General features: G+C 45.5%; 1 protein-coding gene and 1 pseudogene across 1 annotated transcript in view; both read left to right on the top strand.

Moving 5' to 3' along the window:
• Positions 1 to 26,552, top strand: part of LOC126536616 (anoctamin-7-like) — a 97,514-nt gene that overhangs the window by 6,511 nt on the left and 64,451 nt on the right. The window contains exons 2-4 of the mRNA XM_055074110.2: positions 4,002 to 4,242; positions 21,144 to 21,228; positions 24,640 to 24,965. Of these exons, the coding sequence (XP_054930085.1) occupies positions 4,002 to 4,242; positions 21,144 to 21,228; positions 24,640 to 24,965 (652 nt within the window). The remainder of the gene's footprint in view (positions 1 to 4,001; positions 4,243 to 21,143; positions 21,229 to 24,639; positions 24,966 to 26,552) is intronic.
• Positions 3,216 to 3,388, top strand: LOC126537228 (U2 spliceosomal RNA; annotated as a pseudogene).

Raw genomic sequence — 26,552 nt, 5'->3', positions numbered from 1 at the left:
ATTAAAACCCGGCAAAAGTTGTACTTTCATATGTGGGTCCATGGCAAATAGGCGCAGATTGGTAATATCCAGTGTGTTCCATTTTCTTAGAGTTAAAATATAGGAAAGACCGCTGAGGTGACACGCTGCACCCGTTCTCGACAATGGTGTCGAGGTTATTTCACATTCTCCATGTGCCTCACGAGCAACTTTGTTGGCACATTCATTGCCAGTGATGTTGCAGTGCCCAGGTAGACACTGAAATACAATATCGTGGCCTCTGTCGACCGCTTGATGGTAGCGTAATCGTATCTCTGCTACCAATAGTTTAGGTGGGCCGTGGCGCAGAGCTAATCAAAGTGACTGCCTTTGAATAACAGAATAAAGCCCAGTGATTTGGTGACTGCTGGTGGACATAACGCACTGCGCTACGGAGGGCGACAAGTTCAGACCTTGTCGATGTTGTGACGTGGCTGATCTTGAACTTCTTGCAGAATGATGTCGACGCAATAACTACCGCACCAGTGAAGCTGATTAGAGTGGAGCTGGTTATAAAGGTGAATTCGATAGCAGTAGGGATCATGCAGTAGATGTAGAGCGTCTTGATTCAGGGCACAAGTTGGTAAGTCGGACTTCTTTGCAACTCCTGGAATGGAACGCCGCACTTGTGGCTGCCGGAGGCACCCCAAAGGACAAGGTGATCTTGCTGCAGGCGCGAAATCAGATGGAAGAGAGGATCCGTACGAAGCTAAAATGGCTGAAAAACTTGTATCTGGTGTACTTTCCGAGAGAGAAGCAAGGCGTTGAGACTGTAGTCGGGAAGGTATCTAAGATGATTTCTAAGAGTTCCTGTGGCGACATACGTATTGAAGGGATGTTCCCTGGCAATGGCAATTGTTGCGGCTGTTGAAGCGGATAGCGGTATAGACTGGTTCTAAGTGATTGAGCTTGCATGCTCTTAAGCACTCCGGTTTATCCTCCGGTTGCTAGATAGCACCGGAGCGCTATAACGCAAGAAAGCCATGAAGAGCGCTTTGTGCAGTTTAAACGTAGAACATACCGACGGTCCCCATGCTTTTCCAGTGATGGCTTTGGAAAGGTGACTCATCGAGAGGTGTCTCTTCCTTAGGTAGGATACATGGGGGCTCCAGGAGAGCTCGCGGTCCACAATGACCCCTAAAGATCGGTCTTTTTTTTTTTTGTACAAGATAGGCTGGATGTAGAAGACAAAACAGTAATGTCACTTATATCTAGTTCAAAAGATTAGAGTCCACTAAAATATTCAGTGCCATTACACCTTGTGCAGGTGGATGACCGGGGAAGCTGTGTATGTGGGTCCCTTAATGGGGAACAGTCCAATGCCGTGCGTCAAACACCGTATGCACATAACTGGAAGGCAAGACGCGACCAGTCGCTCCTCTACGATGTTGAGCCTCGGAAGACGATGAAGTACCGCGAGGTATACATACCCATGAATTGTTGCAAAATGCCGCACACCTTTTTTTTAACGAATCCCGGCACGTAGAACAGAAACGCACTTCACCGCACTCCGAGGGCAAGCACTGTTTTACCGTAGCCAAGGCTATAGTGGGTTGGTCGACGTCCCACAGTGCAGTAATAGTTGTGAGGTCACTGGACAACCACAAGGGGTCACCGCAACACAGGCCACACAAAACTGGTTCCCCACAAACTCCCTCTGAAACCTGGCTGTTGCTCCGGTGAAACGTTCCATGTTTGAGGGATCGGGGCCACATTGACGGATCGAATTCCTTAGCGCCTCGCGGTGCTGGCGGGCATCACGCTTTCGGGACCACCACCACGGGTGGGCGGAAGGACTTAAAGAAAACCTTCGATACAGTAATTCACTCCATACTTCTAAAAAAATTACAGGTCTATGGTTTTAACGAACCTATACTATGAACCTCTTTTCTAGCTACTTAAGCGGATGTAAGCACTATGTAAGTTTGGCCCCTTTTCCTCTCAATATAACATTATTCTTACACACTTGTAACAGTATCAGTTTTGGAGCCCATACTCTTCTCGCTATATATTGATGACCTTCCATCAGCACTAATACCATCAAAAGCTGTTATTTACGCTGACGATACCGCGCTAATCTTTTCAGGTAAATCCCTTAAGGAATTGCAGAGCAGTATAAATTGCGAATTATGAAACATATCAACTTGGTTTACGTGGAATAAATTAACATAAAGTGAAATACGTGGTATTCCACTCCCGATATTCGCAACGCGACACAACAGGTATGCAAATTTATGTTGAAGCTTGATGGTACTATTTAACAATTAGACACCGTAATAGACTTAGGAGTATTATTAGATCGCAAACTAAACTGGAGGCTACCTGTATCCAGTATATGCTCGAAATTAGCCTCGGTTTGCTATGTACTAAATGAATGTAGAGCATGCTGTAATCCTAACATGCTTAAGATTATCTGCTTTTCTCTCTTCCATTGCCACATCATACACTGCTTTGAGTCATGGGCTGGTACATATAAAACCTACATAGATCCGTTTATTCGGTTACAAAAAAGCGCCTCGCGTATTATAACGTACACAGGCTCACATGATAACACCACGCTATTCAGCCGTCTCGGCATGCTACCATGTTCCCTGGCATCCTAACTGAAAGTTTCGATTCTGATAAACAGCGTTACATGCGGAAATCACTCATTGCTGCCAGACTTGTTGATTATACCTAACCGTTATACAAGGAATGCGACAAATATATATTTTAACTTACCTTTATCTCGTAACACGTATGGCCAACGACTGATTGAGTTTCATGGTGCCAAAATTTGGAATTCAATACCTCATGAAGTAAAAATGGCAAACAATTTTGTAATCGCTGTCAAAAAGCTGTACCAATCTAAAATTACTTGATTCATATTTTATAATCTACTGTATCTTTGTTAGTTACATGTGTTTGTGATTGCTGAAGTGTTTTAAATTTTATCACTAGGAAGTAGATATGTACTAAATTTTGTAGCTGCTGATATATGCATATTGACTATGGGCCCACGCTAGCCTTTGGCTACAGGCCCAATTGTTTTTTTGTACAATTAGTTTAACAATGAAAAATGAAATGAAATGAATGAATGAATGAATGAATGAATGAATGAATGAATGAATGAATGAATGAATGAATGAATGAATGAATGAAAAAGGAGATACGCAAGCGCTTGGAAAGCCGACAAAGCGAGGGCGATGCGAACGTAGACATGGTCGACGAGGATCAAAGTGAAGTATCTGTTCTTGTGAGCTCAATATCTGATACGGGTTGTACCTGGACCTAGGCTATTAAACTTATTTTTGCAAGTTCGCGGAGTTCTTGAAGCCTGCTTCACCTCCGTCTTCACCCGATATTGCACTATCTTGGGGATCGGCCCACTTATGGGGGAAAATTATCTATCGGCACGGCTCGATAGACACACGCAATTTTTTCCAGAAGTCATATACAGCTTTGCTGTAAAAATTTCGAAGGGCACTCATGCTATGCACTTCTTTACCAGTGCGTGACCACGTTCCAAGCACTTTGCTCACTGTGACAGGACGTCTCTCAAGGGTGTTCAAGTGTTCAAGTGATAATGCAGATGAACCCGCTGTTGTTCATATTGAGGACATTGAAGCGCCGAAGTTATCCCATTAACTACAACGTGAGAACATTCTTCTTTTGTGCGAGACAAGGAGCGAGGCATGTAGGCTTCGTCTAAGAGTAGACGCTAGAGGAGCGTGTCGAACGTGCATTCGATCTTCTAGCGCGGCGGAAATCGCAGGAATGAATCGCGCCAACACTTGGCATAGTGCAGAAAAATATGTCTGCTACCCATGATTCCTTTGCTTGGCGAACGACTCCAGCACAAGGTATAAAACTCTAGCTGCAAACATTACAAGTTTATAAAATGTAGTTGTCGGTCGCACGAACTCATATCGTAACAGCTTGTACAGAAATACGAAATTGAGTGCACGAGGAGTTGCGTGAGGAATTGCATTCATCGCTCGCAGTGCCAGAGAGGTGGACTACGTGCTGGTCTACGAGTGCGACGATGTGAGTCGGAGCTACCAGGAGGCCGAGTGGGAGTTGCATCGACACTACCGCGAGCTCTACGAGAACGCCATGCGCAGCGAGGGGCTGCAGATGGACCAGGAGCACATCGGCGAGTACGTCTTCCTCAAGGTGCACTGCCCCGTGCAGAGGCTCTGCCAGGAGGCCGAGAACGTGCGCCTGGACCTGCCACTAGACGGCGTGAGTGATGCACTACTACTCGCATTACTTGTCATCACGTCTACCTGAGTTACGGGGACATCAGTTCTCTAACGGACTTAAGAGACAGGCAATAAGATGGTTAGGAAACGAAAAAGATAAAAAGAGTGTAAGTCTGCAACGCAGAAGTTTGGCTTTGTAGATGATCCACGACCGAGTGTAGCACACTACAGAACAATGTTAGGTTAAGAAACCACACCGAGAAGCGCTAAGAAAAATAACTGTGCGAGCACACACTACACGTTAGGCAACGTGCAGCAGCCATTGCACAGTGTTCTCGTATTTTCTCCATACAGTAACTCTAATTCTGGCATGCGACGCAGCTGAAGTGTCCACAAAAAGCGCAAGAACGCTTTTAACGCTACCAACGCCAATTTAATGCGTGTGCAGTTGCTCACCAGTCACTGGCGATCCGGTGTAAGTTGCAAATAATGGCTGCTCAGTGGTGTAAAGACGACGTGAACAAAAAACTCGTCACTGGGGCGTAAGCATGCAACTTAGTGGTAACGTGCGAACGCTACTGACATCATCATCATCATCATCATAATCATCATCATCATCATCATCATCATCATCATTATCATCAGCCTGATTACGCCCACTGCAGGGCAAAGGCCTCTCCCATACTTCTCCAACTACCCCGGTCATGTACTAATTGTGGCCATGTTGACCCTCCAAACTTCCTAATCTCATCTGCCCACCTAACTTTCTGTCGCCCCCTGCTACGCTTCCCTTGCCTCGGAATCCAGTCCGTAACCCTTAATGACCATCGGTTATCTTCCGTCCTCATTACATGTCCTGCCCATGCCCATTTCTTTTTCTTGATTTCAACTAAGATGTCATTAACGAGCGTTTGTTCCCTCACCCAATCTGCTCTTTTCTTATCCCTTAACGTTACACCTGTCATTCTTCTTTCCATAGCTCGTTGCGTCGTCCTCAATTTAAGTAGAAGCCTTTTCGTAAGCCTCCAGGTTTCTGCCCCGTACGTGAGTACCGGTAAGACACAGCTGTTATACACTTTTCTCTTGAGGGATAATGGCAACCTGCTGTTCATGATCTGCGAATGCCTGCCAAACGCACCCCAGCCCATTCTTATTCTTCTGATTATTTCACTCTCATGATCCGGATCAGCAGTCACTACCTGTCCTAAGTAGATGTATTCTCTTACCACTTCCAGTGCCTCGCTACCTATCGTAAACTGCTGTTCCCTTCCTAGACTGTTAAACATTACTTTAGTTTTCTGCAGATTAATTTTTAGTCCCACCCTTCTGCTCTGCCTCTCCAGATCAGTGAGCATGCATTGCAGTTCGTCCCCTGAGTTACTAAGCAAGGCAATATCATCAGCGAAGCGCAAGTTACTAAGGTATTCTCCATTTACTCTTATCCCCAATTCTTCCCAATCCAGGTCTCTGAATACCTCCTGTAAACACGCTGTGAATAGCATTGGAGAAATCGTATCTCCCTGCCTGACGCCTTTCTTTATTGGGATTTTGTTGCTTTCTTTATGGAGGACTACAGTGGCTGTGGAGCCGCTATAGATATCTTTCAGTATTTTTACATACGGCTCGTCTACACCCTGATTCCGCAATGCATCCATGACTGCTGAGGTTTCGACTGAATCAAACGCTTTCTCGTAATCAATGAAAGCTATATATAATGGTTGGTTATATTCCGCACATTTCTCTATCACCTGATTGATAGTGTGAATATGATCTATTGTTGAGTAGCCTTTCCGGAATCCTGCCTGGTCCTTTGGTTGACGGAAGTCTAAGGTGTTCCGGATTCTATTTGCAATTACCTTAGTAAATACTTTGTAGGCAACGGACAGTAAGCTGATCGGTCTATAATTTTTCAAGTCTTTGGCGTCGCCTTTCTTATGGATTAGGATTATGTTAGCGTTCTTCCAAGATTCCGGTACGCTTGAGGTCTTCAGGCATTGAGTATACAGAGTGGCCAGTTTTTCTAGAACAATCTGCCCACCATCCTTCAACAAATCTGCTGTTACCTGATCCTCCCCAGCTGCCTTCCCCCTTTGCATAGCTCCCAAGGCTTTCTTTACTTCTTCCGGCGTTACTTGTGGGATATCGAATTCCTCTAGACAATTCTCTCTTCCATTATCATCGTGGGTGCCACTCGTACTGTATAAATCTCTATAGAACTCCTCAGCCACTTGAACTATCTCGTCCATATTAGTAATGATATTGCCGGCTTTGTCTCTTAACGCATACATCTGATTCTTGCCAATTCCTAGTTTCTTCTTCACTGCTTTTAGGCTTCCTCCGTTCCTGAGAGCTTGTTCAATTCTATCCATATTATACTTCCTTATGTCAGCTGTCTTACGCTTGTTGATTAACTTCGAAAGTTCTGCCAGTTCTATTCTAGCTGTAGGGTTAGAGGCTTTCATACATTGGCGTTTCTTGATCAGATCTTTCGTCTCCTGCGATAGCTTACTGGTATCCTGTCTAACGGCGTTACCACCGACTTCTATTGCACACTCCTTAATGATGCCCACAAGATTGTCGTTCATTGTTTCAACACTAAGGTCCTCTTCGTGACTTAAAGCCGAATACCTGTTCTGTAGCTTGATCTGGAATTCCTCTATTTTCCCTCTTACCGCTAACTCATTGATCGGCTTCTTATGTACCAGTTTCTTCCTTTCCCTCCTCAGGTCTAGGCTAATTCGAGTTCTTAGCATCCTGTGGTCACTGCAGCGCACCTTACCGAGCACGTCCACATCTTGTATGATGCCAGGGTTAGCGCAGAGTATGAAGTCTATTTCATTTCTAGTCTCGCCGTTCGGGCTCCTCCATGTCCACTTTCGGCTATTCCGCTTGCGGAAGAAGGTATTCATTATCCGCATATTATTCTGTTCCGCAAACTCTACTAATAACTCTCCCCTGCTATTCCTAGTGCCTATGCCATATTCCCCCACTGCCTTGTCTCCAGCCTGCTTCTTGCCTACCTTGGCATTGAAATCGCCCATCAGTATAGTGTATTTTGTTTTCACTCTACCCATCGCCAATTCGACGTCTTCATAGAAGCTTTCGACTTCCTGGTCATCATGACTGGATGTACAACCTTCATTTTGTACCTCTTATTAAGTTTCACAACAAGACAAGCCACCCTCTCGTTAATGCTATAGAATTCCTGTATGTTACCAGCTATATTCTTATTAATCAGGAATCCGACTCCTAGTTCTCGTCTCTCCGCTAAGCCCCGGTAGCACAGGACGTGCCCGCTTCTTAACACTGTATATGCTTCTTTTGGCCTCCTAACTTCACTGAGCCCTATTATATCCCATTTACTGCCCTCTAATTCTTCCAATAGCACTGCTAGACTCACCTCACTAGATAATGTTCTAGCGTTAAACGTTGCCAGGTTCATATTCCAATGGCGGCCTGTCCGGACACAATGGCTACTGACATAGCCACGCGGTAATAACGCTCTATTGGACATGGTCATTATTAGGTTAACGCCCCATTTACAAGTAAAGACAAAGATAGCATCGCGCTGTTACCCCGCTATTGTTGCGTAATATTAACAGCGCGACAAGTAAATTGTATATGAATTGAAAATGACTCTCCCTAGTTTATTCTCCAGCTCCCTAGCACTCCTAGATGCTGCGCCTACTAGTATTTGCCGCAAGTAGTTCCAAGAATATAGAACGTGAAGCGCAATGCCAAGGTATCAAAGCAGCTATCCGCAGGGCTTGCTACTTAAGATGGATATGAATAATGTGAACAGAAAGAAAAGGTACATAAGACAAAAGTCACGCCACATGAAGACAAAAAAATTCACCAACGATTACGATCCTCCTTAATGTGAAACTTGAGCGCAGCTCTATACGTGTTTTCATTTCGCGTTATGTTGGCTGGCTCGGACAATCTATCTCGTGTGGCACGTTGCAAACGGGGCGAAGTGTGGTGCGACTGCCTCGCTAATCGGGGTATCGCGAGAGGCAACCCGTAGTTGACGTGTGGGCGGGATTCAGAGCTGCCGCTGCAGACAGACCTCCACTCATGCAACGCTTTCTTTCCATACGAACAACGCGCGCAACTCCGGTGCCAATTCGTAGCCATCGTCGCCACAGCGCCCGTCTTGCGCGGCACTACGGTTTTCTTCTGACGCTTTCGCCACACCCTCCCCTTACAATTTCCGCCTCATGGTTCTGCTGCACCCTCATTATCCGCTTTTCTCCTCGCGCTCTCTTCGCTATCGCCGTCTTTCATCTCCCGCTGCGCTTCGCGTTAGCTTTCGCGTGCTTTGCTGTGCTTCTTCGCTCGGTTACGAGGGACGCCGACGCTCGCAGCAGGAACGGGCGCCTAAGAGCTGCGCTCTAAATTAAATAAAAAATAAAGGTTATGCAATTTCCACTGCGGGAACCAATTTCGCGCAAAGCATTTTTTCACTGATTATATTTTACGCACATTTCACGGCGCTCGACTGCATATACGCCACCAGCTACAGCGCTTAAACCCGGATGAATGTGTCCACAAGTAAGCGTACCCTGTGCACTAGTCTCTGGCAGTGTTTTGATTCGCCACCGCAGGTCTCTATTGCTTGAGTTACGCAACGGATGTGTTAATGTACCGCATCGCTTTCACCGACATGGACGTGCGTCGGACACTACAACGGAACGCTTGCGCACTTGCTGTTGTAATGTCCAACTTTCCGCAGTTGTGGCTGTGTGCTGCTGAGAACATTCCAGCAATTGAATCTTGCTCTAACTGCGCATAATGATTTATTTTTTTCCAAAAAGTCGTGCTTCAACTCGATACGATGCTCACAAAGCTGTGCTGGAATTCTTGTCAATCGTGGGGCTAGACTCTCGTCTGTAATGCTCATGCCTTGCATGTGACTGTGTGATGTGTTGTGGCGTTCGTATGTCTTTTTCTTTTTTCTTTCTTTATCTCCTTCCCCTTATATTTCCTATATTATTTTTCTCTCCTCTTCAAGTGGATGGGCATGGTGTTCCTATTACGGGACAATTTTTACATCGTTTCTCTTTCTTAGTTTGTGGTGTTTACATATGTTTACATAATAATTGATAATAACTAATAATAACTAATAAGCCTTTTGCCAGTAGCTGCTGTTTAGCGTAGTTTAGATTTGCGCAAAGTGTTACCATATGGTGCTACATGTCGTACAGGGAAGGTCCCTCGGTTGATGTATGCGGACAACATAGTGCTACTAGCGTACAATACAAGATATTTACAGAGACTTGCGAATATAAGTGGCAATGCAGCAACTAATCTAGGCCTTAAGTTTACCCCAGAGAAATCAGAAATTGTGATTTTTAGCGAAGATATGTGTAATAACGTGATATCAGTTCAACAGGAAGTCATATCTATTGCCAAGCAATATGAATGCCTGGGTGTACACATAAACGAAGGAAAGACCTCCTCAAGCGTCCAGCAAGATAATCTAAATATCAAAGAGAAGCGGAATGCAGCAATAATGAAACATACAGTACTTCGGGTCTACAATAAGTACGAGGTGGTGAGCGGAATTTGTAAAAATGTTATGAAGCCAGCGCTAACTTTCGCAAATGCGATTCCGTGCTATAATTCAGAAATCATGTCGGGATCGGAGATTAACCAGGGGACGGTGGGCCGACTGACTTTGGGGGCCCACTGTAAAACCACAAATGGGGTCGTGCAAGGTGATATGGGCTTGTTCTTCCTTTGAAGTCAGAGACGAGTAGAGCAAAATTAGTTTTGAAGAAAGACTAAAGAACATATATGAAAATAAATGGCTGGCTAACGTGCACGATTTCTCTACCTTGAAAGCGTGACACGGACAGAGGAAGAGGTAAAAAAATTTGGCACCCAAGTACAAAGCATTTGAAAGCGTAAATAGGCAAACAGGAGTCATAAAAAGAAAGCGGGAGAAACAGATACGGCAAACTGGATGTAAATGATGGAAACAAAGAAGACCATTGATATCTAGAAAAACGGCTTAGTAGAAATCAGGAGGGAAAACCTATATGATAAAGAAGTGGGGAGTGCCTTGGCATTTTAGGCTCAATCTAGCTTCTTGAGGACAAAAACATACAGGAGCAAATATGCACCACAGGATGAGGCATGTGTGTTGAAAAAGAAAAAAAAAGAAAAAGCCCGGTAACGCCTCGGCACAGCCTAATGGAATGCCAAGATATTCACCCAGGGAGATGCGTAGGGAGTGTCCGCCTTCCTGAAGCGTTGGGATTCAAAGATAGTAGGGTTAGCTGGTCAGCAATAGGGATAAGTAAAAGACGATTAGAGTATTGGCGGAAATAAAGCAGGGAATACGTTTGTATAACCGGAGTCATTGTAAGTGTAGGTAATGGTACAATATAGTGATAGGGGTTTTAAATACAAAAGTTAAGATCGATATCAGATAAAAGCAAAAGTCTAGATACGATAGATGTAGTAAAACCTGATTATAGAAAGCGGGTTCGGTGACTACCTGTCCCCGCCCCGTGTCAAAGTAGAAGCCAATCATCATCATCATCATCATCATGCGAACAATGGTGCGTGACGCGATCGCGTGTGTGACGACAACAGCAAGGTGGCGGCACCACTACGACGATGGCATGGCGATTGATTTATTGAACTCCGGTGAAGAAACACGACAACTCGTTCCGTTACCACCTCACTCGATCCCGAAGGCGGTGCAATGACCCGAGGAAAGGAGAGATATAAGGTTGTTGCTAATGTGATAATAACACCTTACCTTAAATAGAGCGCCGCGCTCTTAGGTCGCCGTCACCCATGTTCAATGGCCGAGCTAAGAAAGAAGTTGAAGTCCGCGTTCTTTCGCGACTGCTCTAGTTCTGTGGGGAACCAGTGAAGGCCTGTGGGATTGCTAAACATCTATTTGTTGCTGTTATCTTTAAAGAAAGTTTTGTTCATCATTTTCATTGCAAGCACGCACGCCACTTACTCCAAGGCGGTGATCTTTTTTGCTCCCGACTCACAGGACTAAGCTCGTATTTGCTCAAACGGAAGACATGGCTAGTTTTAGCGATATAATTTATTGCTTGATCTCGAGCCAGAAACTTCTCAGGCGATGAGATGATTTCCTGTAATAAGGGCACAAGCCCTTCAAGCATGGATACCGCCCAGTCTTGTCGTCAGCACCGATGGCGGTTGGCTTTCTTAACCTCTCCAACCACTCATAATAATTCCTTCTTAATATTGATAATGCCCATTGTACTTATGCATACATAGCAAAGAGTCTGCTGAAGCAACTGGAGATCTCAGAAAGAGGCTGTTATACTCCAGCAGGTCTAAATACGATGACAACTCAGGATAATTTTCGATTCTCGTCGCAACTCGTAGCTCGTCGTGTTTGCCGAGCTGTTTCCTAGTATTTAACCTATTCTACTATCAGGGCTGACTTTTGAATGAGCTTACGTTACCCAACTAGCCCAAGCCAACACCCTACTCGCAGCGTCCCGTCTAGTTTAGTAGTACTTCTTGTATTTCACTTGTTGCTGTGTCCATGCAGAAAGCGACATATATTCATTCTTAAAAAGAAATCCGCCTTACGCAGCGGTTTTCTGTATCGCAGCGCCTTACATGCGGATCGCGAGAGACAGATATAAAGACGAGATGTAGAAAGCCAGTAGCTACCTCAAGAGTAGCCGATAACTCGTACTGAATTCTTGTGACACATATGTTGATGACTATACTTACTGCCTTACAGGTTCAGGACTCGCATTAATATTCAGAATGAAAAAGAGCACGTCGACGGATGTGAAGGAAGACTTGGCGTGCTCTGTATTCATGCTTTTGGCGAAAAGTTGCGAAAGGGTGCCGCAGACCGAACGTATACAACACACGACGACTCGGCTGAGCTCTGCTTTGGCGACGCAAACATCTTATGCAGTGACTTCATGATGGAAGCCCAGCTTCGTTGCTAAGTCAGTCCCGAGATTTTGATCGCAAGGTTTAAACGAGCGGCAACATTCGGTATCGACTGCGTCGTCTGTGTTCCACGAACTCGCGGTGCGTAATCTAGGTTGACGTCGAAATTCTTCGACCCGAACTGTGTATACTGGGACACGCGTGCGTGCGTTGCCTGTCCGTGTCATCCACGTCCACTCGTGGGCGCGCACGGCGGCGTCACGCGTTACACTCGAGCGATCATCACACGTCGCGTTGTTTTGCTTTAGTTTTCCTTCGAAATTTGCGCAGTTTTACTGGTTGAGCTCTGCAACCAGTGGTTAAACTTACTTTTTCGGCCCGTTTCTTGGACCCTTCACGCAGCAAAGAATGGTGTCTTGGAAGCACTGTTTGCAAAAGCACTAATTTCGCAAAAGTCATCTTGACAAGTCACCAGGATATTTCATAGGCATGCACAGCATTCACAATCCATTAGGTTGCATTAAAAAGAGCTAAGAATAATTGCCGAGTTACAGAAATTGTTAAGGTGTTTATTTACAGGGCACAAGAGAGAGGAGAGGCCGAACTCGTTGCGGATATTTATCCCTGCGAGCTGCCAGAACTGTCTCCGACCGTAATGTCCCCGACGTTGAAATGTATTTTTCTTTTACTGCCATGCTGCCTTAGTGAACCGGGGACGTGCGGCTTGTCAAGCTGTGTGTAATGCAGCTTTTTTTTCACTCGTCCCAACCACTTATGTGGAACTCCATGTATGTGGTAAATGAATGAACTTGAACTTGAACTTCAACTTAAACGCTGGCGATGCGTCTGGCTGACCTACGCTTCTTGTTATGTTTGAAACGCTGAAACGCTGGCGACGGCGCCTGCCTGACTGGCGATTCTTCCTCGTTACAAAGTATAAACATGACGCTTCATTTTAACACGATAGCGTTAAGGGCCCCGTGTCGCAAAAATCCGGTGTCGACGTCTTGCATCGGACGTCGTAGGGCGAAAAATTGTTCCCAACTACAACCATGCAGGCTCTCCGCGTGGCGCAGGGGCGTTGCTGAACTAACTGGATTCCTCAAAGCAAGATGCGCCGGAAAATCGTAAAGTAAGACCTAAACACGACCTACAGACATAATAGCGTCGGATAATAATTTGAATGTACCACAAAGCACAATTTTGTTACGCGGAAACTCAAACATAAACCCATTTTCTAGTGTTTATACCATTCATAGAGCAGCGCGCTGCGCTCGGTTCCTTGCAACAGCACCATTCAGATGGCTCTCGCCTCCGCACATACGCGCAAGAGGCCGCGTTTCTACCAGAGGGATCTCTCGCTCGTCTTCGTGCATAGCCTTCACCCTCAGCGTTTCCGGGTAAACATCGCGGTTACATATGCTTCAGTTGCCGGGACGCGTGAGAAGCAGTCGGGGATCTTTGAACGCTGTCGCGTTCCACTCTTAAAGGCGAAGCTTAAGCGCCATCCAAATGTTAAAAATTTTTTTTTCTCTTTAAGGCTTTTTTTTAAATAAAGTAACGGCAAGGAACCTGACCCAAAGAGTAAATGAATCTTAAATTTCTCGTTTATGTGACACAAAGCTTATAATTATTGGTTCTGTCGATGCTGAGCAAAATTATACCTGTTTCCATGAATTTTCCTAGGAGCTCGAAATATAGAATGCCATGTTGAGACTACAAGGATAACTAAATTTGGCGCATATATAGCTTGTCTGATATCTTCGCGTCAGTTCTCCCAAGCTAATTATTGCTTATTCATGTCCATTGTCAACTAATTTTAAAGTGTTCGGACTGAGCTGTGTATAAATAACAATGAAAATATGCAGAATAACAAAATAGTGGTGGGGGGGGGGGGGCGAAGGAATGACCAATCTTCACTATGTATTTAAAAATATTCATAGCAGATGTTCAAACAGTTGTAGGTGAGCTTCAGCAGTAGTTGGCAATTTCTATTTAATTGGCTAGGACGCGAGATTATTTTCTACCGTTGATTTTTATTTCGAAAGGAAAGAAATAGTACCACAGAACTAGCGGACCCATTCAAGGGTTACAGACCAGTCTTACAAGTTATCTGTGTGCACCAATGGACCTGTCTCCACGTTATAGCCCAGTCAAACAGTAAAATCACTGTAGTCAGATAGATTCGCGGACCTTCCCTCCGTTCCCGCTCCTTTTTTTCTACGTCTTCAAAGGCTTGCCCACAGGCAAAGAATAGGAATAAAAGACATGAGAACCTTCCGACGTGTGATCAGAGCTATCTGACTAGGCCACCAGAGACATAAAAGGGGTTGCGATTCCATGTGTTCTTTGCAAAAGGCAATGTTCTCTGCCTCGCGTTTCTCTTTGTGTTTCCGTTGCAAAGCGAATGCGTTGGGGGCCACGAAAAAGGGATTCCTACCGCCTACATCTGCTTGTCTATTTTGCTTGTCGTCTTGCAGTAGTGCAGTCACGATAGCACACGACAAATCGAGATATCGATCCGGCAGATGCGCAAGATTGCGAAACACTACTAGAGGAAAGCCTCGTCCCTCTCTTTGTGACGACAAAAAAAGAGGGCAAAAAGACGGCGAAGCACGGGCCACCTTCATATTTAGTGTCAGCCGGTCGCGGCGTTCTTCGACTTTCCGTGGGTGGCCTGCAGTATTTGCAAAGCGCTATGCGAAAGCGAGAAGAGGCGCAGAAACGTGAAACAAGAAAACAAGAAAGCAGCTTGAGCACGTGCCGTTCAAATCGATCTGTTGGGGCCGACACGCCACGTCAGCTTCGTAGCCATCTCGGGAAAGTTCCCCCAGTAAAGCGCCTACCCCGGAGCGCTTCGTCCATTCGTACACGCTGCACCTGTAGCCCGCGGTCTGAATCGAACGCCGCTCCTCTCTACACAAGCGGCACCTAGACCCACACGCCCGCGGTGGCATTTGGGTATACATTGAGTCGTGGTCCCCAGCCCGTACGCCGCGCGCTCGATGCTATCGTCGTAACGAAGAATACATGTCTACGCAGAGGACAGCTACATATGGTAAAGTCTGCCCCATTACAGCAATTGCGAGATTACAGTGACGGGCAAGCGTTGTGCGGCAAACGGGGATTTCGATGAAGGACGCTGATGGTCGTCGTCGTGTCTATGCTTGTTTACCTTGAAGTGACAGGAAAACGTCACTTGTGCAAATATAGGCAAGCAGCGACGGCTAAATACCACAGCGACAGGAGAAAATGTCAATCGGAAGTGCGCTGGAGAACACGATGTCAGCTGTTTCTTGTCTCAAAATTTGTAAATGCATTTGTGACTACGCGTCCTCGATAACCTTCGAACACAACACGAAAAAAAAATTGGAGGCTTATCAAGGTTAAGCCCAGTGGATGCGAAGCATCCACTGGGCTTAACCTTAGCGTATCTTTAGCGTTTGGAGGCATCTTGACCGCATACACGCCCGGCGCAAAGACGCTGGCGCGGTTGCGGGCACAGAGACTGACGCGACGGCGGGCGCGCGCCGCTTCATCCCTGGCGTGACGTCACATATCACGTGATGCAGCGATGGTGGCGCCGCCGCCGCGTCGCGCGCGACGGCGCGAACCGAAGCGTGGAGGCCTCCGCCGGGCGACGTCCGACGGCGCGATATGAGGCCCCATCTGCAGCCGGTGTGACGTCATCACGTGACGTCACATCATGTGATCTCACTTCAGGGTCAATGGTGGCAACCGCCGGGAGGCGACCGACGGTGCGATATGAGGCCCCATCTGCAGCCTGTGTGACGTCATCACGTGGCGTCATGTCACGTGACCCCACTTCAGGGTCAATGGTGGCCACCGCCGGGCGTCGCGCGAAGGCCCGAAACCTACGTTAATATGCTTCGCATGAAAAGATATTGTAGTGAGCTATAGTGCACAAAAATGGGTGAAACATGTAATAAGGGCGGTTCCACGCCGAACGTTAACGACGTGAGGAAATAATAATTGTTCGTGTTCGACGTCCCATGGCGAAGAGGAGAAAGAACTAGACAATTTAGTATGCTGGTTCGTGGATAAAACTAAAAGCGACGCAGCGAACATGAAGGCGAGCGATACAACACGAGCGCTGACTATATGCAGCTGTCGACTACATATTTATACCGGAAAAGGGCTTAATGTATACATCTTACTGCACGTCTTGCTGCACAGGATAGTCACCGCTTATCTTTTATTGCTTGCCTTTGTCTTTGCCGCGCTGTTGGTTTTTACCATGTCCCAGAACAACACTTTCGTATGTTATCGGTGCCATAATAGAGGATTCCGCGTTATTAACGCGTTATCCTTAGGTGTTTCAGAGTGGAAAAAGAGTGTATGTACATCAAGTGTGGGGTTTATTATATATAGGCACCTAAGTCTACCTACACAAGCGTTCTTTATCAGCCTACATTGGAACGCGGCCGCCGCGACAGGTATTTACAATGCCGAGATTTTGTACTCAGCAGCAAAACGTCCAAACCCCTACGCCACCCCGACAGTGCACAGACGTAGACTACGACGTACTCGAAGTACCTTGTCTCCTTCTGTATGAGCAGTTGAGAAATACAAAGCAAATACGCGCTAGTAGCGAGATGTTCTCGGCGTACTAATGAACGTCAGGCTTCGAAATGGGAAGAGGCAAAACAACACAGCTTTCGTCGCAGCTTGACGACGTGATCGCTGCCTCAGGCTTAGTATAGTCCTAAACAAAATTCGCTCCAGGATTTGATCAATTCTATTTTTTTCTGTCTTTTTCTCCTTCACATACCGTGAAATTATGGACATCTTGCTTACAGCTTGCCTTCCATCTTCACCGAGGTCACGTTCGCGCCTTATCGCAAATGTAGTCGTCATAGTCGGAACTTCTAGGACACTTACGCGAGCAGGTCTCGAAGGGGACAGATTTGCGCCGGCACTACCGCAACGTTTTGTGGCCATGTTTTCAAAAGCCAGCCTACTGAACTGCGACTATCTACTTTGAAGGCGACGTGTAACATAACAACAACAAAATAAGAGCAATTGCGTTTGTACACTTAAACCTTTCATTTCGTGCGGTACGTCCGTTCATCGCAAATCGTTCTTTTCTCCGCATAATTTAACGGAAGAGTTTCAGGGATTCTCGTATTTCGCAAGCACTTGCACATAAAATTTGGCAGCGAAATATAGCACTGTGGTATGTGTGATATGGGGCTGCACGAACAGAACTGATTTCTTCGCTTATAAATTGTAAGTAACAAAGATAACAGTGTTCACAAGATTCTGTGAAAACAAACTGCACACAGGAAACACAGAATGCATAAAAAGTAAGGGTAGCCCAGAAAACTGCGTACTAGGTTGGTGCTTAAACTGTAACCACAAATAACAAGCAACGCGAGGCATGTTTGAATAGGCAATGTAGTAACATAGTTAAATAAAAGGCTTTTGTTTGGAATGCTATCGGGTAGGCTGTTACAGAGGTTCATAGCAAGTAAGCAAAAAGTAGCTTTGCATAGCAGACGTGCGGCTTCTAATGGACGCTCCAGAATGACTGTGACTGATGCGGGAAGATCTGCTTAATGGTTGTTTTAGTAGCGGGTTCCGAGAGTTTGGGTTATAATAGAGGGCGCGCAAGAGGCACAGTCGCGAGATCACGTGGTATGAGGGGATAAGACGGGAGCTAGCGATAATTTTAATAGTGTGATACTGGTATCATTTGCATAGTTCGACGTTGTAAAACGTGCCGCATGGTTCTAAATTGCTTCCAAGTCCGTAGTGAGGTAAGGCTGTGGTGTATGCCAGACGGATGGCGCGTACTGTAATTTAGGTCGAATGAACGTCGTGTAGACAAGTCTTTTAACTTCCGGAGCATCACTGTGCTCGGTGAAAAGTGGCGGTTATTAGCTGACGGGAATTGCGTACGGTCAGTAAAAAATGTTGCATTCAAGACACCAGAATTTAGGGCTTACAGAGACACGAAAGTTTTGGGAGAAGGCTGTTATGGAGGACATGGTCAAATGATTTCGCGAAGCAAACAAAAATAGTATCTACTCGAAGATGGTCATCCATGTACGTGCGTTAATTCGCCTATCTGGGTGTCGCAGGAAGGAAATTTCCCAAAACCGGCGTTAACGACGTAAAGAAAGTTCGTTTATTCTAGACGAGTCACCAGGTTTGATGCAATGACATCTTCAATTAGTTTTGAGGGAATGCTTGTAAGTGATATCGGGCGGTAATTACTTGTTAGAGCACGGTTACCTGCTTTGAAGATTGGCGCAGTCTGGGCTTTCCTCCAGTCATTAGGAACAGTATCAGATTCTTACTATTGCTTAAAGGTTGTTTCTCCATAATTTCTTGTTTTTGCTGTATTTAGGTTGTAAACATAATGCGCATTTAGAGTGTTTGCGACATTTATTTTGAAACGTAAAATATTTTTTTCAAAAGATTCTGGCAGAAGCTCCTGTGGGAGTTGTCTAAGCATGCCTAAGCGTTGTGCCACTTGCTCATCTCCACGCAGCCCGGTGTCATCATCAGTGTTATGAAACTTGGTCCGGCTAGTACAAACGACAGCGCTGCGGCGGAACGAACTGGCGCGGACGGCGGCACAAGGCGCACTGATGACATTCCAATCATTATAAGCAGTTATCGCTCTTTAGCGCCTTATTGCTCGGACCAAACGTACCACGCCGGCGGCTGCATAAGGCACGGCCGCGCGAACCGTATCGTGAAAGCGATCCGCGATGCCGACAGAGAGTGCCGACTGCTGATAGCTTAGCGCGCTGTGCTCTCGCCGCTTACTTAGCTCTGAAGGGAGACGCCCGTATCTTGAAAGCGATCTGCGAAAGGGGCAGAGTGCGACGTGTGCCGAGAGCCCCGTGAGCGCTGTGTTCTCGTCGCTTCGTTCGCGTTGAAGCGACAGGCAGCACGAATGTAAAGTCGCTCGTTGCAGCGGGCTCTATATTGAAAGCGATCGTCTTGCTTGATGGACGGACGGACGGTTTTCTCGTTGGGTAGGCAAAGAAATGCTTACGCATTTAATAAAACGACTTCGCAAAAGGTAGTGGGCGTGGAAGAATTCCGGGCGTAAAACTATCGAGTGATCCGAAAATCCTCCGGAAAGCGTGCTTTACCATTAAGTAACAGTGACGTGAGGTAAAGACAACGTTCTGCTCAAGGCATTCGTCGAACGCAGATCAACAACGCACAATTACCGAACTGCTCAAGCCAGAGTCGTTAAATAGTTGTCATTTAAAGATATTTAAAGATAGTTATTTTATGCGACAATATTCGCAAACAAAAATCAGAGGATATCTATTCGTATGCTGAATTTCCCACGTAAAAGAGCCGCATAAACTATAACTCTTCTGTAGAGCTCAGAGTTAACAAAAGTACGCGGGGACAGGTTGGAAGCCCTCTCCCGGTCACAACATTGTATTTGTTAGTGGCAACGTGAACACAATACCTTACGCGTGCGGAACATGCCAGAGCTGAGAAACGTAAGGACTGAAGTGCATGATTAAACATGAGAGGTAAAAACTTCACAAAGACTAGCAAATGGGAACAAAGAGAAAAGGGTTTCTTTTTTTTTTCAGCATCCTCTACCTTCGGATCTGGCAATATACTGCGAAATGTCACTTTTGATAGTAACATATGTAATCGGCGCGATCCACCAGGTAGTGATCTGCTACAAAAGTGAGTAATATGCTCAATGAAATGAACGTTACGGAGGAAAACCGAAAGGGCATGGTTTTTGTTTTTCCCAACCATATGAAGGCAACAGAGAATGATGCTAAGGAAGGCACATAGGAAATTGCTCGGTGTTTTTATTGAAATGCAAGAAGGTTAAGGTAAAGGGAAACGAAAGTGGACGAATAGACAACTTGCCGTCGGTGGAATTCAACCCATCATCTTGGCATTACGCGGGTGATGCTTTACCAATTGATCCACGGAGATGGCTGTTCTAACGTCCAAATACTTTTGTTATCTATGTATGTGTACAAGATCTTACTCTGGTAATGTTAGCCAGCGCTACTCATGTCCATGGTGGCGGATGTGGCACATCCTGAATCATCTTCATATGGTTATGCTCAATGAAAGTGCTTTGCAAGGGCCTAGCGCCGCCTTTGCGTTCTTCCTCAAGTGTACAGACAGCGATGTTGTGTAATCATAGGAAAAGCGGATACTGTACTCCAACCTCACCGCACGAAGTTATCGATGAAAGATGGCTGTATCCATCCATTCATAACGTCTCAAAGCAACACAGGGCCTCAGAAGCTATAAAAAAATGCCATAGTGAAGGACTCCGCAATAATTTTAACAACCTTGAGGTCCTTTAGCGAGCAACTAAATCTAAGTAAATACGCGTTTCTGCATTCTGCCCCCAACAAAAACGGTCGCAGCGAAGATATCGATGTTTAAGAAAGTCACGCTTAACCAGATTTCTGACCTATGTACGCTTTCTTGGCTTTTTGAACCGACACTCACATCATTTGAGCGTTTAGTGGGACACTTTCCCTCGAGGGCAATTTTCTTATCATGCCGAACTTGCTTGACTATAATGTCGCGCACCGGTTGCATAAAGTGGAAGTTGACCTGTGCGCTGATACGGCGTACGTGCTTTTCACTTGTCGGTGCTAACAATCTTCGTATCGCACCGTAATTGACCAGGAGCCAAATTCACAAATTCTTCGTTCGTAAGGACTATCAGCCATTGGTCGGCCCTCTTCGCTAGTGACTTGTCCAACACCATGATTGGCTGACATTTGCGCTTACTAACAATTCTACAGCATGTACTGTTTGTGAATATACGGGCCGAAATCGGTCTCATACAAATCTATATAGTCAGATGGCTAAGCAGACACGAGAGACATTTTTCTATGCTCTTTCACTTACATACGCACTGTTCATTTGTTCATTTATTTCAGGAATTGGTCTTTATTTCTGTGGTTAGGACACGCGTTTAATGGTTACCCTCTTTCCGTATTTACATAAAAGAGAAGGAAGACAAGAACTCACGTTCGTTTTTCAACGCAGCTTCTCATCGAAGAAACCGAAGACGACGAAGAACAGCAATGGATACACGAGAAAGTAGCGGCAATGTTCGACATGGGTGTAAACTGTAAGTAAATGCAACGTTTCTTTTTACCTTGCCGTCAAACAAATAAGACCAACAAAGACGATCACTTTGTTATTCCTAATCTATAGAGCCGTGTACATCGTAGAAGGAAATAATAGCGCGTGAATACGAGACAGAAGGGAGAAGGAAAAACGTGTATCTTGAGATATCTCCCATAGTGGGTATGAGCCACCAACAGAGCGCAAACAAACAAGCAGACAAACGAAAGTGCCGACTAGCAACTCAAGCGCTTGGTTGCGTTCGAGGGATTTTATCGTGTATACCGTACACAAGGAAAGGCACTAAATTCATCAGTGCACATTCGATCGCTCTGCTTGGTAGAATTACGTGTGAATTCTTGGCTCTGCATTCACATAATTGGTAGAATCAGCTTTCCTGATAGTCAGTCACGTCGTAGTTTGTTGTCTTTAACTGCTTTTCTTCTTCCGTTTTTAGATGTTTCCTTGGACTTTGTTGGAATGGCGCCATAAATCTTTTCAGTTGTTATTCAGCGTTTGCGTATTGGCTTTTCCCAGCCTGCCCCGTCCTCGCCCGCTGTTATTTTCTTCGAAGATCTGAAACCAGGAGCGCTGTGACGTAAGGCTATGCCAAACTTTTTTATTCCATTTCAGCAATTCAGCCCTCCACAGTTGGTTTTTTTTTTTTTTTCGGGACACTCCCAGTTAGCTTGTATGTCATGCGACGTCAGGAAAACCGCGAAAGCTCCTCATCTGGTATGTAGTATACACACTGATTACGCATGGGCTAACCGAACAAATGAAAAGTAATTATTTACGATTCTACACTTCTTTCACCATCAGCCCTCTGTAATAGGTCAACGGTTTCCGGCTCTGTCCACTTCACCTGTCTGTCACGCGACGTCCCAAAACCGCGAAAGCTTATTGCGTCAAAGTGACGTGTACGCATTAAAGATGCATCAATATGAAAAAAAAAACTGCGTTTTAATCGGAATAGCCGGAGACTGCCCCGTTACGAAATGAATAGAACATGGCTGCCCGCCGATCGCTCTGGCGTTGGCAACTCGGAGCTGCTGGGGAGAATGGATATATTTGCTCATAATAATTTTTCGTTCGTAGCAGTATAACATTGTTGAGCCCTATCAGCACGTATATACACAACATCGGTCTGCCAAATATTCTTCGCTGACGATCGGTTTTAGGTGCATTTTTACCCTTCGTTGCACGCCGCCGTGATGTTATACCAGACACCGAAAGCTTCGCCAGAAGAAGCAGGCCAATTGCAGACGCTGGCACCACCCTCCTCATGCGGTCATCTACTTTCACTGCGCTAGCCCGGCCCCACTGAAACCCTCTCCACTTCTGCGTGCTCCTTGCCTCTGGTCAGCCAATTAGATAAGGAAAATCTGTCAGGTAAGGCAATATGCTATTCGCTTTGAAAGCAAACAAATGTGACCGCCTCTAAACGAGGAGAGTGTTTCATTGGCCTATTCCACCAACGCTGCAAGTCACTGCACGCTGCTTGCGTCGGCAGTTACGTGAATTTGACGTTAGGAGATTGGAATAAAAAACAGATTGGACAAGGGGCCCTATAAGGTAAAATTATTCCAATATGTTTGTATTCCAATCTCCTGACGTCAAATTTAAGTAACCGCTGACACAAGCATCGGGGGGGGGGGGGGGGGGGGTGACCCTCAGCGTTGCCTGAACAGACCAATCAAACGCTCTCCTCGTTTATAGGAGGTCACTTTTGTTTGCTTTCAAAACGAATAACATTGCCTGAAGCGGTTATTCTTATATGATTGGCTGACAAGAGACGAGGAGCACGCTCAAGTGGAGAGGGTTTCGATGGAGCTGAGCCAGCGCACACAATATGTATAACCAGATGGAGAGGGAGGTGCCGGCGTCTGCGATTGGTCCGCTTTCCCTTAATGAGCTTGCGGTGCCTTGTCTAAAATCGTGGCGTGCAACGGACAGTTCAAAATGCCGCTAAAATGGATCCTCAGCAAAGTTTAGTTGACAGAGCGATATCGTTTGCGTGCTCAAAGGGCTCGATAACATTATACGGCCACGCAAAAGGTGTTATTGTATGCAAATAAACCCACACTCTCCGGCAGGTGCGAGTAGCCAGTGCCTGAGCGATCGACGGCAGCCATATTTTATTCCTTTCGGAACTGGGCAGTCTCCGGCTATTCAGAAAAAGAAAATCTTGTCATGTTCGGCATACTAATACTTCTTTAACGCGTACACGTCACTTTGACGCAACGGGTTTTCGCTGTTCTGTGACGTCGAGTCATAGGCAGGTTATGTGGGTGCAACCTGAAACCTTTTGACCAATAGCAGAGAGTTAATGGCGAAAAGGCGCCGAATCAGAAATAATTATTTTTCTTTTGCTCGGTCGAATCACACATAATCTGTGCGTACACGTGATGTATTGTTGGGAGCTATCGCGGTTTTGTTGACGTCGCATGACATACAGGCGAAGTGGGGTGGTCCAAAAAAAGTTTTTGACCAATCGCGGAGGGCTGATTGCAGAATTGGAATAGAAAAGTTTGGAATAGCTTTACGTTATAGCGCCCTAGTTTTATGTTATCGGGCCCCCCCTAAGGACAATTTGTATCATGTATGTCGTCCTAACAAGTAAACAAGAGTATTGCGTATTTTTCTTTCGCAGCGGCTGTTTACGGATAGCTTTATTCAGAACGAACATCGAAGGTGGTGAACTGCTTTATAGCGTTTGTAATATTTTTGACCAGTTTCAGTCTGTGTTAAAACATGACAAGAGTACAACTAGTCGATTGCAGGCTAAATGTTTGAAATATTGGCAGTGTTACGAGGAGATGAATCTAAGTTTCGCTTCAGCACACGATAGTGTCTTGTAAGGCATGATTTATTAGGACATAAAGTATGATAATACTACTGTTACGCACGCCAAATTGAATCTGCTGCAGGAATAATTCTCCATGCCAGTCATTTCGCCCGGCAAGCAGGGTGAAAATCTGAGCCACCAGCTAGCGATGACAGTTAGCTCAAAAGTGCCCCTGAAAACTGACGCATTACATTGTCCTACGTCTGTCGCTTACGCTTAGGGCTTGGATTTGATTCCGGCATTTTCTTCACAAATGCGCACGTCTCAGTGTATGAAAGCATCACAAGGAAATTTGCTAAGGCTCTTGGTGTTTTCTAAAGCATGTCATTTAGCTGAAGCTGTATTCTATGACCGTTCTTTTCCGTCTACGGAATCTTTATAAGAATGCATTCAAGATTTTGGTGCCTTATAGGCGCAGCTTTACTAAATGCAAAAATTAAGTTAGGCATTGTTCTGCTCTAGTTCTACATGTTCCTTCATTAATATCGACTATCGAAGTGTTTTTTTTTTAGCTTCGTGTATAGTTCAATTTTATTCGCTGCAGTGGCTGTTGCTATACACAGTAAGACGTGTGTATTCCTTTTCCTTTTTGTATCCCAGCACGGACACTCAGTGCCCCATTCCAATGCCGGTGCAAAGACTGGTTTTTCGGTGGAAAAGAGCGATCAACCTACTTTCGATCATCCGTGCGGTGCCTTTTGGTAAGCGACAGAACGCGCTCACTGACGCTGCTATCAGCTTTTATACGAATGCACAAATATTTGAGAGAAGTACCTGTATCTTCAAAAGCGTTAAGACTTGGGCAGCGTAAAAGGGAAGCCTTATGTTTTACTAGGACATTTCTACTCAGTATTATATTGCACATAGGTCAAAAGTGCGTGGCTTTCTCAGTTTGATTTATTATTCTCGTATAAAAAAACTGGGATGAGGCAAATTTTTTTTGCCTTTAGGTAATTATAAACTCCATTTTATTCCTTGTGTTCTCATACAAGCAACAGGAACGCACGCTAACGGGGAAACAAGGGAAGCCAACGAAACACAGTTTTGGTCACAGTTCCACATGTGCACACCGTGCATAATTCCACGCCTCAAGTTCCTAATGATGACCAGCCGTTTGACAAAACCGAACCTAAGAATCTCTTCATACGGGAAGTTGTGTTCCCAGCGAAGCTTCGTAATTCAGGAAGGAAGGGAAGTAAAATGTTAATGGTGCGAGGTAACAAGTGTGCGCCTGTAAGGACAAGGCTCGCATATGTTTTCTTTTCTTTCTGAAATAGTTTCAGCATCTTAACGTAATTGGGCGTTACATCGCGTCTGCCGTGTTGCTGTGACACACAAGGATTCCCCCGAACGCATGTAGGTATTTGTAGGTGCAGTAGCTGTCGTAGGTGTTGTAAGTGCTGTAGGTGTTGTAAAAATGTTTGTACAGGAGATTTTAGGTGAAATAAGTTATCCAGACAGTCTTGTAGGAAATAACCTGAATTGAATTTATTTCATAAGTTATTCCTTAGCAGCCGATACATCTTAGTTAATTAGACATTTTCTTTGGCCATAGAATGGGGGGGGGGGGGAGAAGATAGACACTTTGCCTGTTTATATGGGGACACCGAGGCCGACGTTCTTTGTATAGCAGCCTTAAGGCGAAATAATTTATCCAGACAGTTTTATAGAAAATAAACTAAATTGAATTTCTTGCACAATTTATTCCTTAGCAGCCGATACGTCGTATTATTTGTTTCCTGCGGCCACAGAACGTTAAGAAGAAAAACGCGTTGCCACTGTACATGGCAACACCGATGCTGGAGGGACAACTCGTTCTGACAACTCGTTTTCACACTCTGGTCGATTACCCAGTCATTGACCTTGGCGTGTCTTCAGCAGAAACGACAGGCTGCAATGAATTTAGTCAGTGAATTCCCGCAGCAATTTGGCGCTGGTTCCCCGCAACCGTGCGAATTATATATAGCGTGCCTGTCCCGCGAAACCAATGTGGCAATATAGAAGCGCCTGAGCCGCGCCATCCAACAATGAGTTTTCTCGCATAAACGAATATCCGAATTCAGAGCTCGCGCAAACAGGGCTTGTTGACTACCGCCGGTTCACCGCCCTCATCCAGCAGAGAGTATACCACCGATGCTTATGCCACGTGTCAAGACAACATCACCTAAATAAACGAAAAGGAACACCTAAATGCTTTCTGCTACATAGTAACGACAATGGGTCGAACCGATCGACCGGCCTTGCGAGCTACCTGGAAACCAAAGGGGCCCCATGCAGTGGCGCGCTAAGAACCCGCTCACTGGCACCGAAGCGCATTTCACGACGTCACCGCATGGCGACTGAATGACGTGCAAACACACCGCTTTCCATATAGGAGGAGGCGGACCTCCGAATAGGCCTTGTGTATTGCGGGAAATGCTGCTTGATCCTTTTTATAGAATCTACCTAAACACGCGCACGGTGCCTACTGCGCACTCCGC

The sequence above is a fragment of the Dermacentor andersoni genome, chromosome 4, assembly GCF_023375885.2.
Source record: "Dermacentor andersoni chromosome 4, qqDerAnde1_hic_scaffold, whole genome shotgun sequence".
NCBI lineage: Eukaryota > Metazoa > Arthropoda > Arachnida > Ixodida > Ixodidae > Dermacentor > Dermacentor andersoni.
This window is presented reverse-complemented; position numbering and strand designations above follow the sequence as displayed.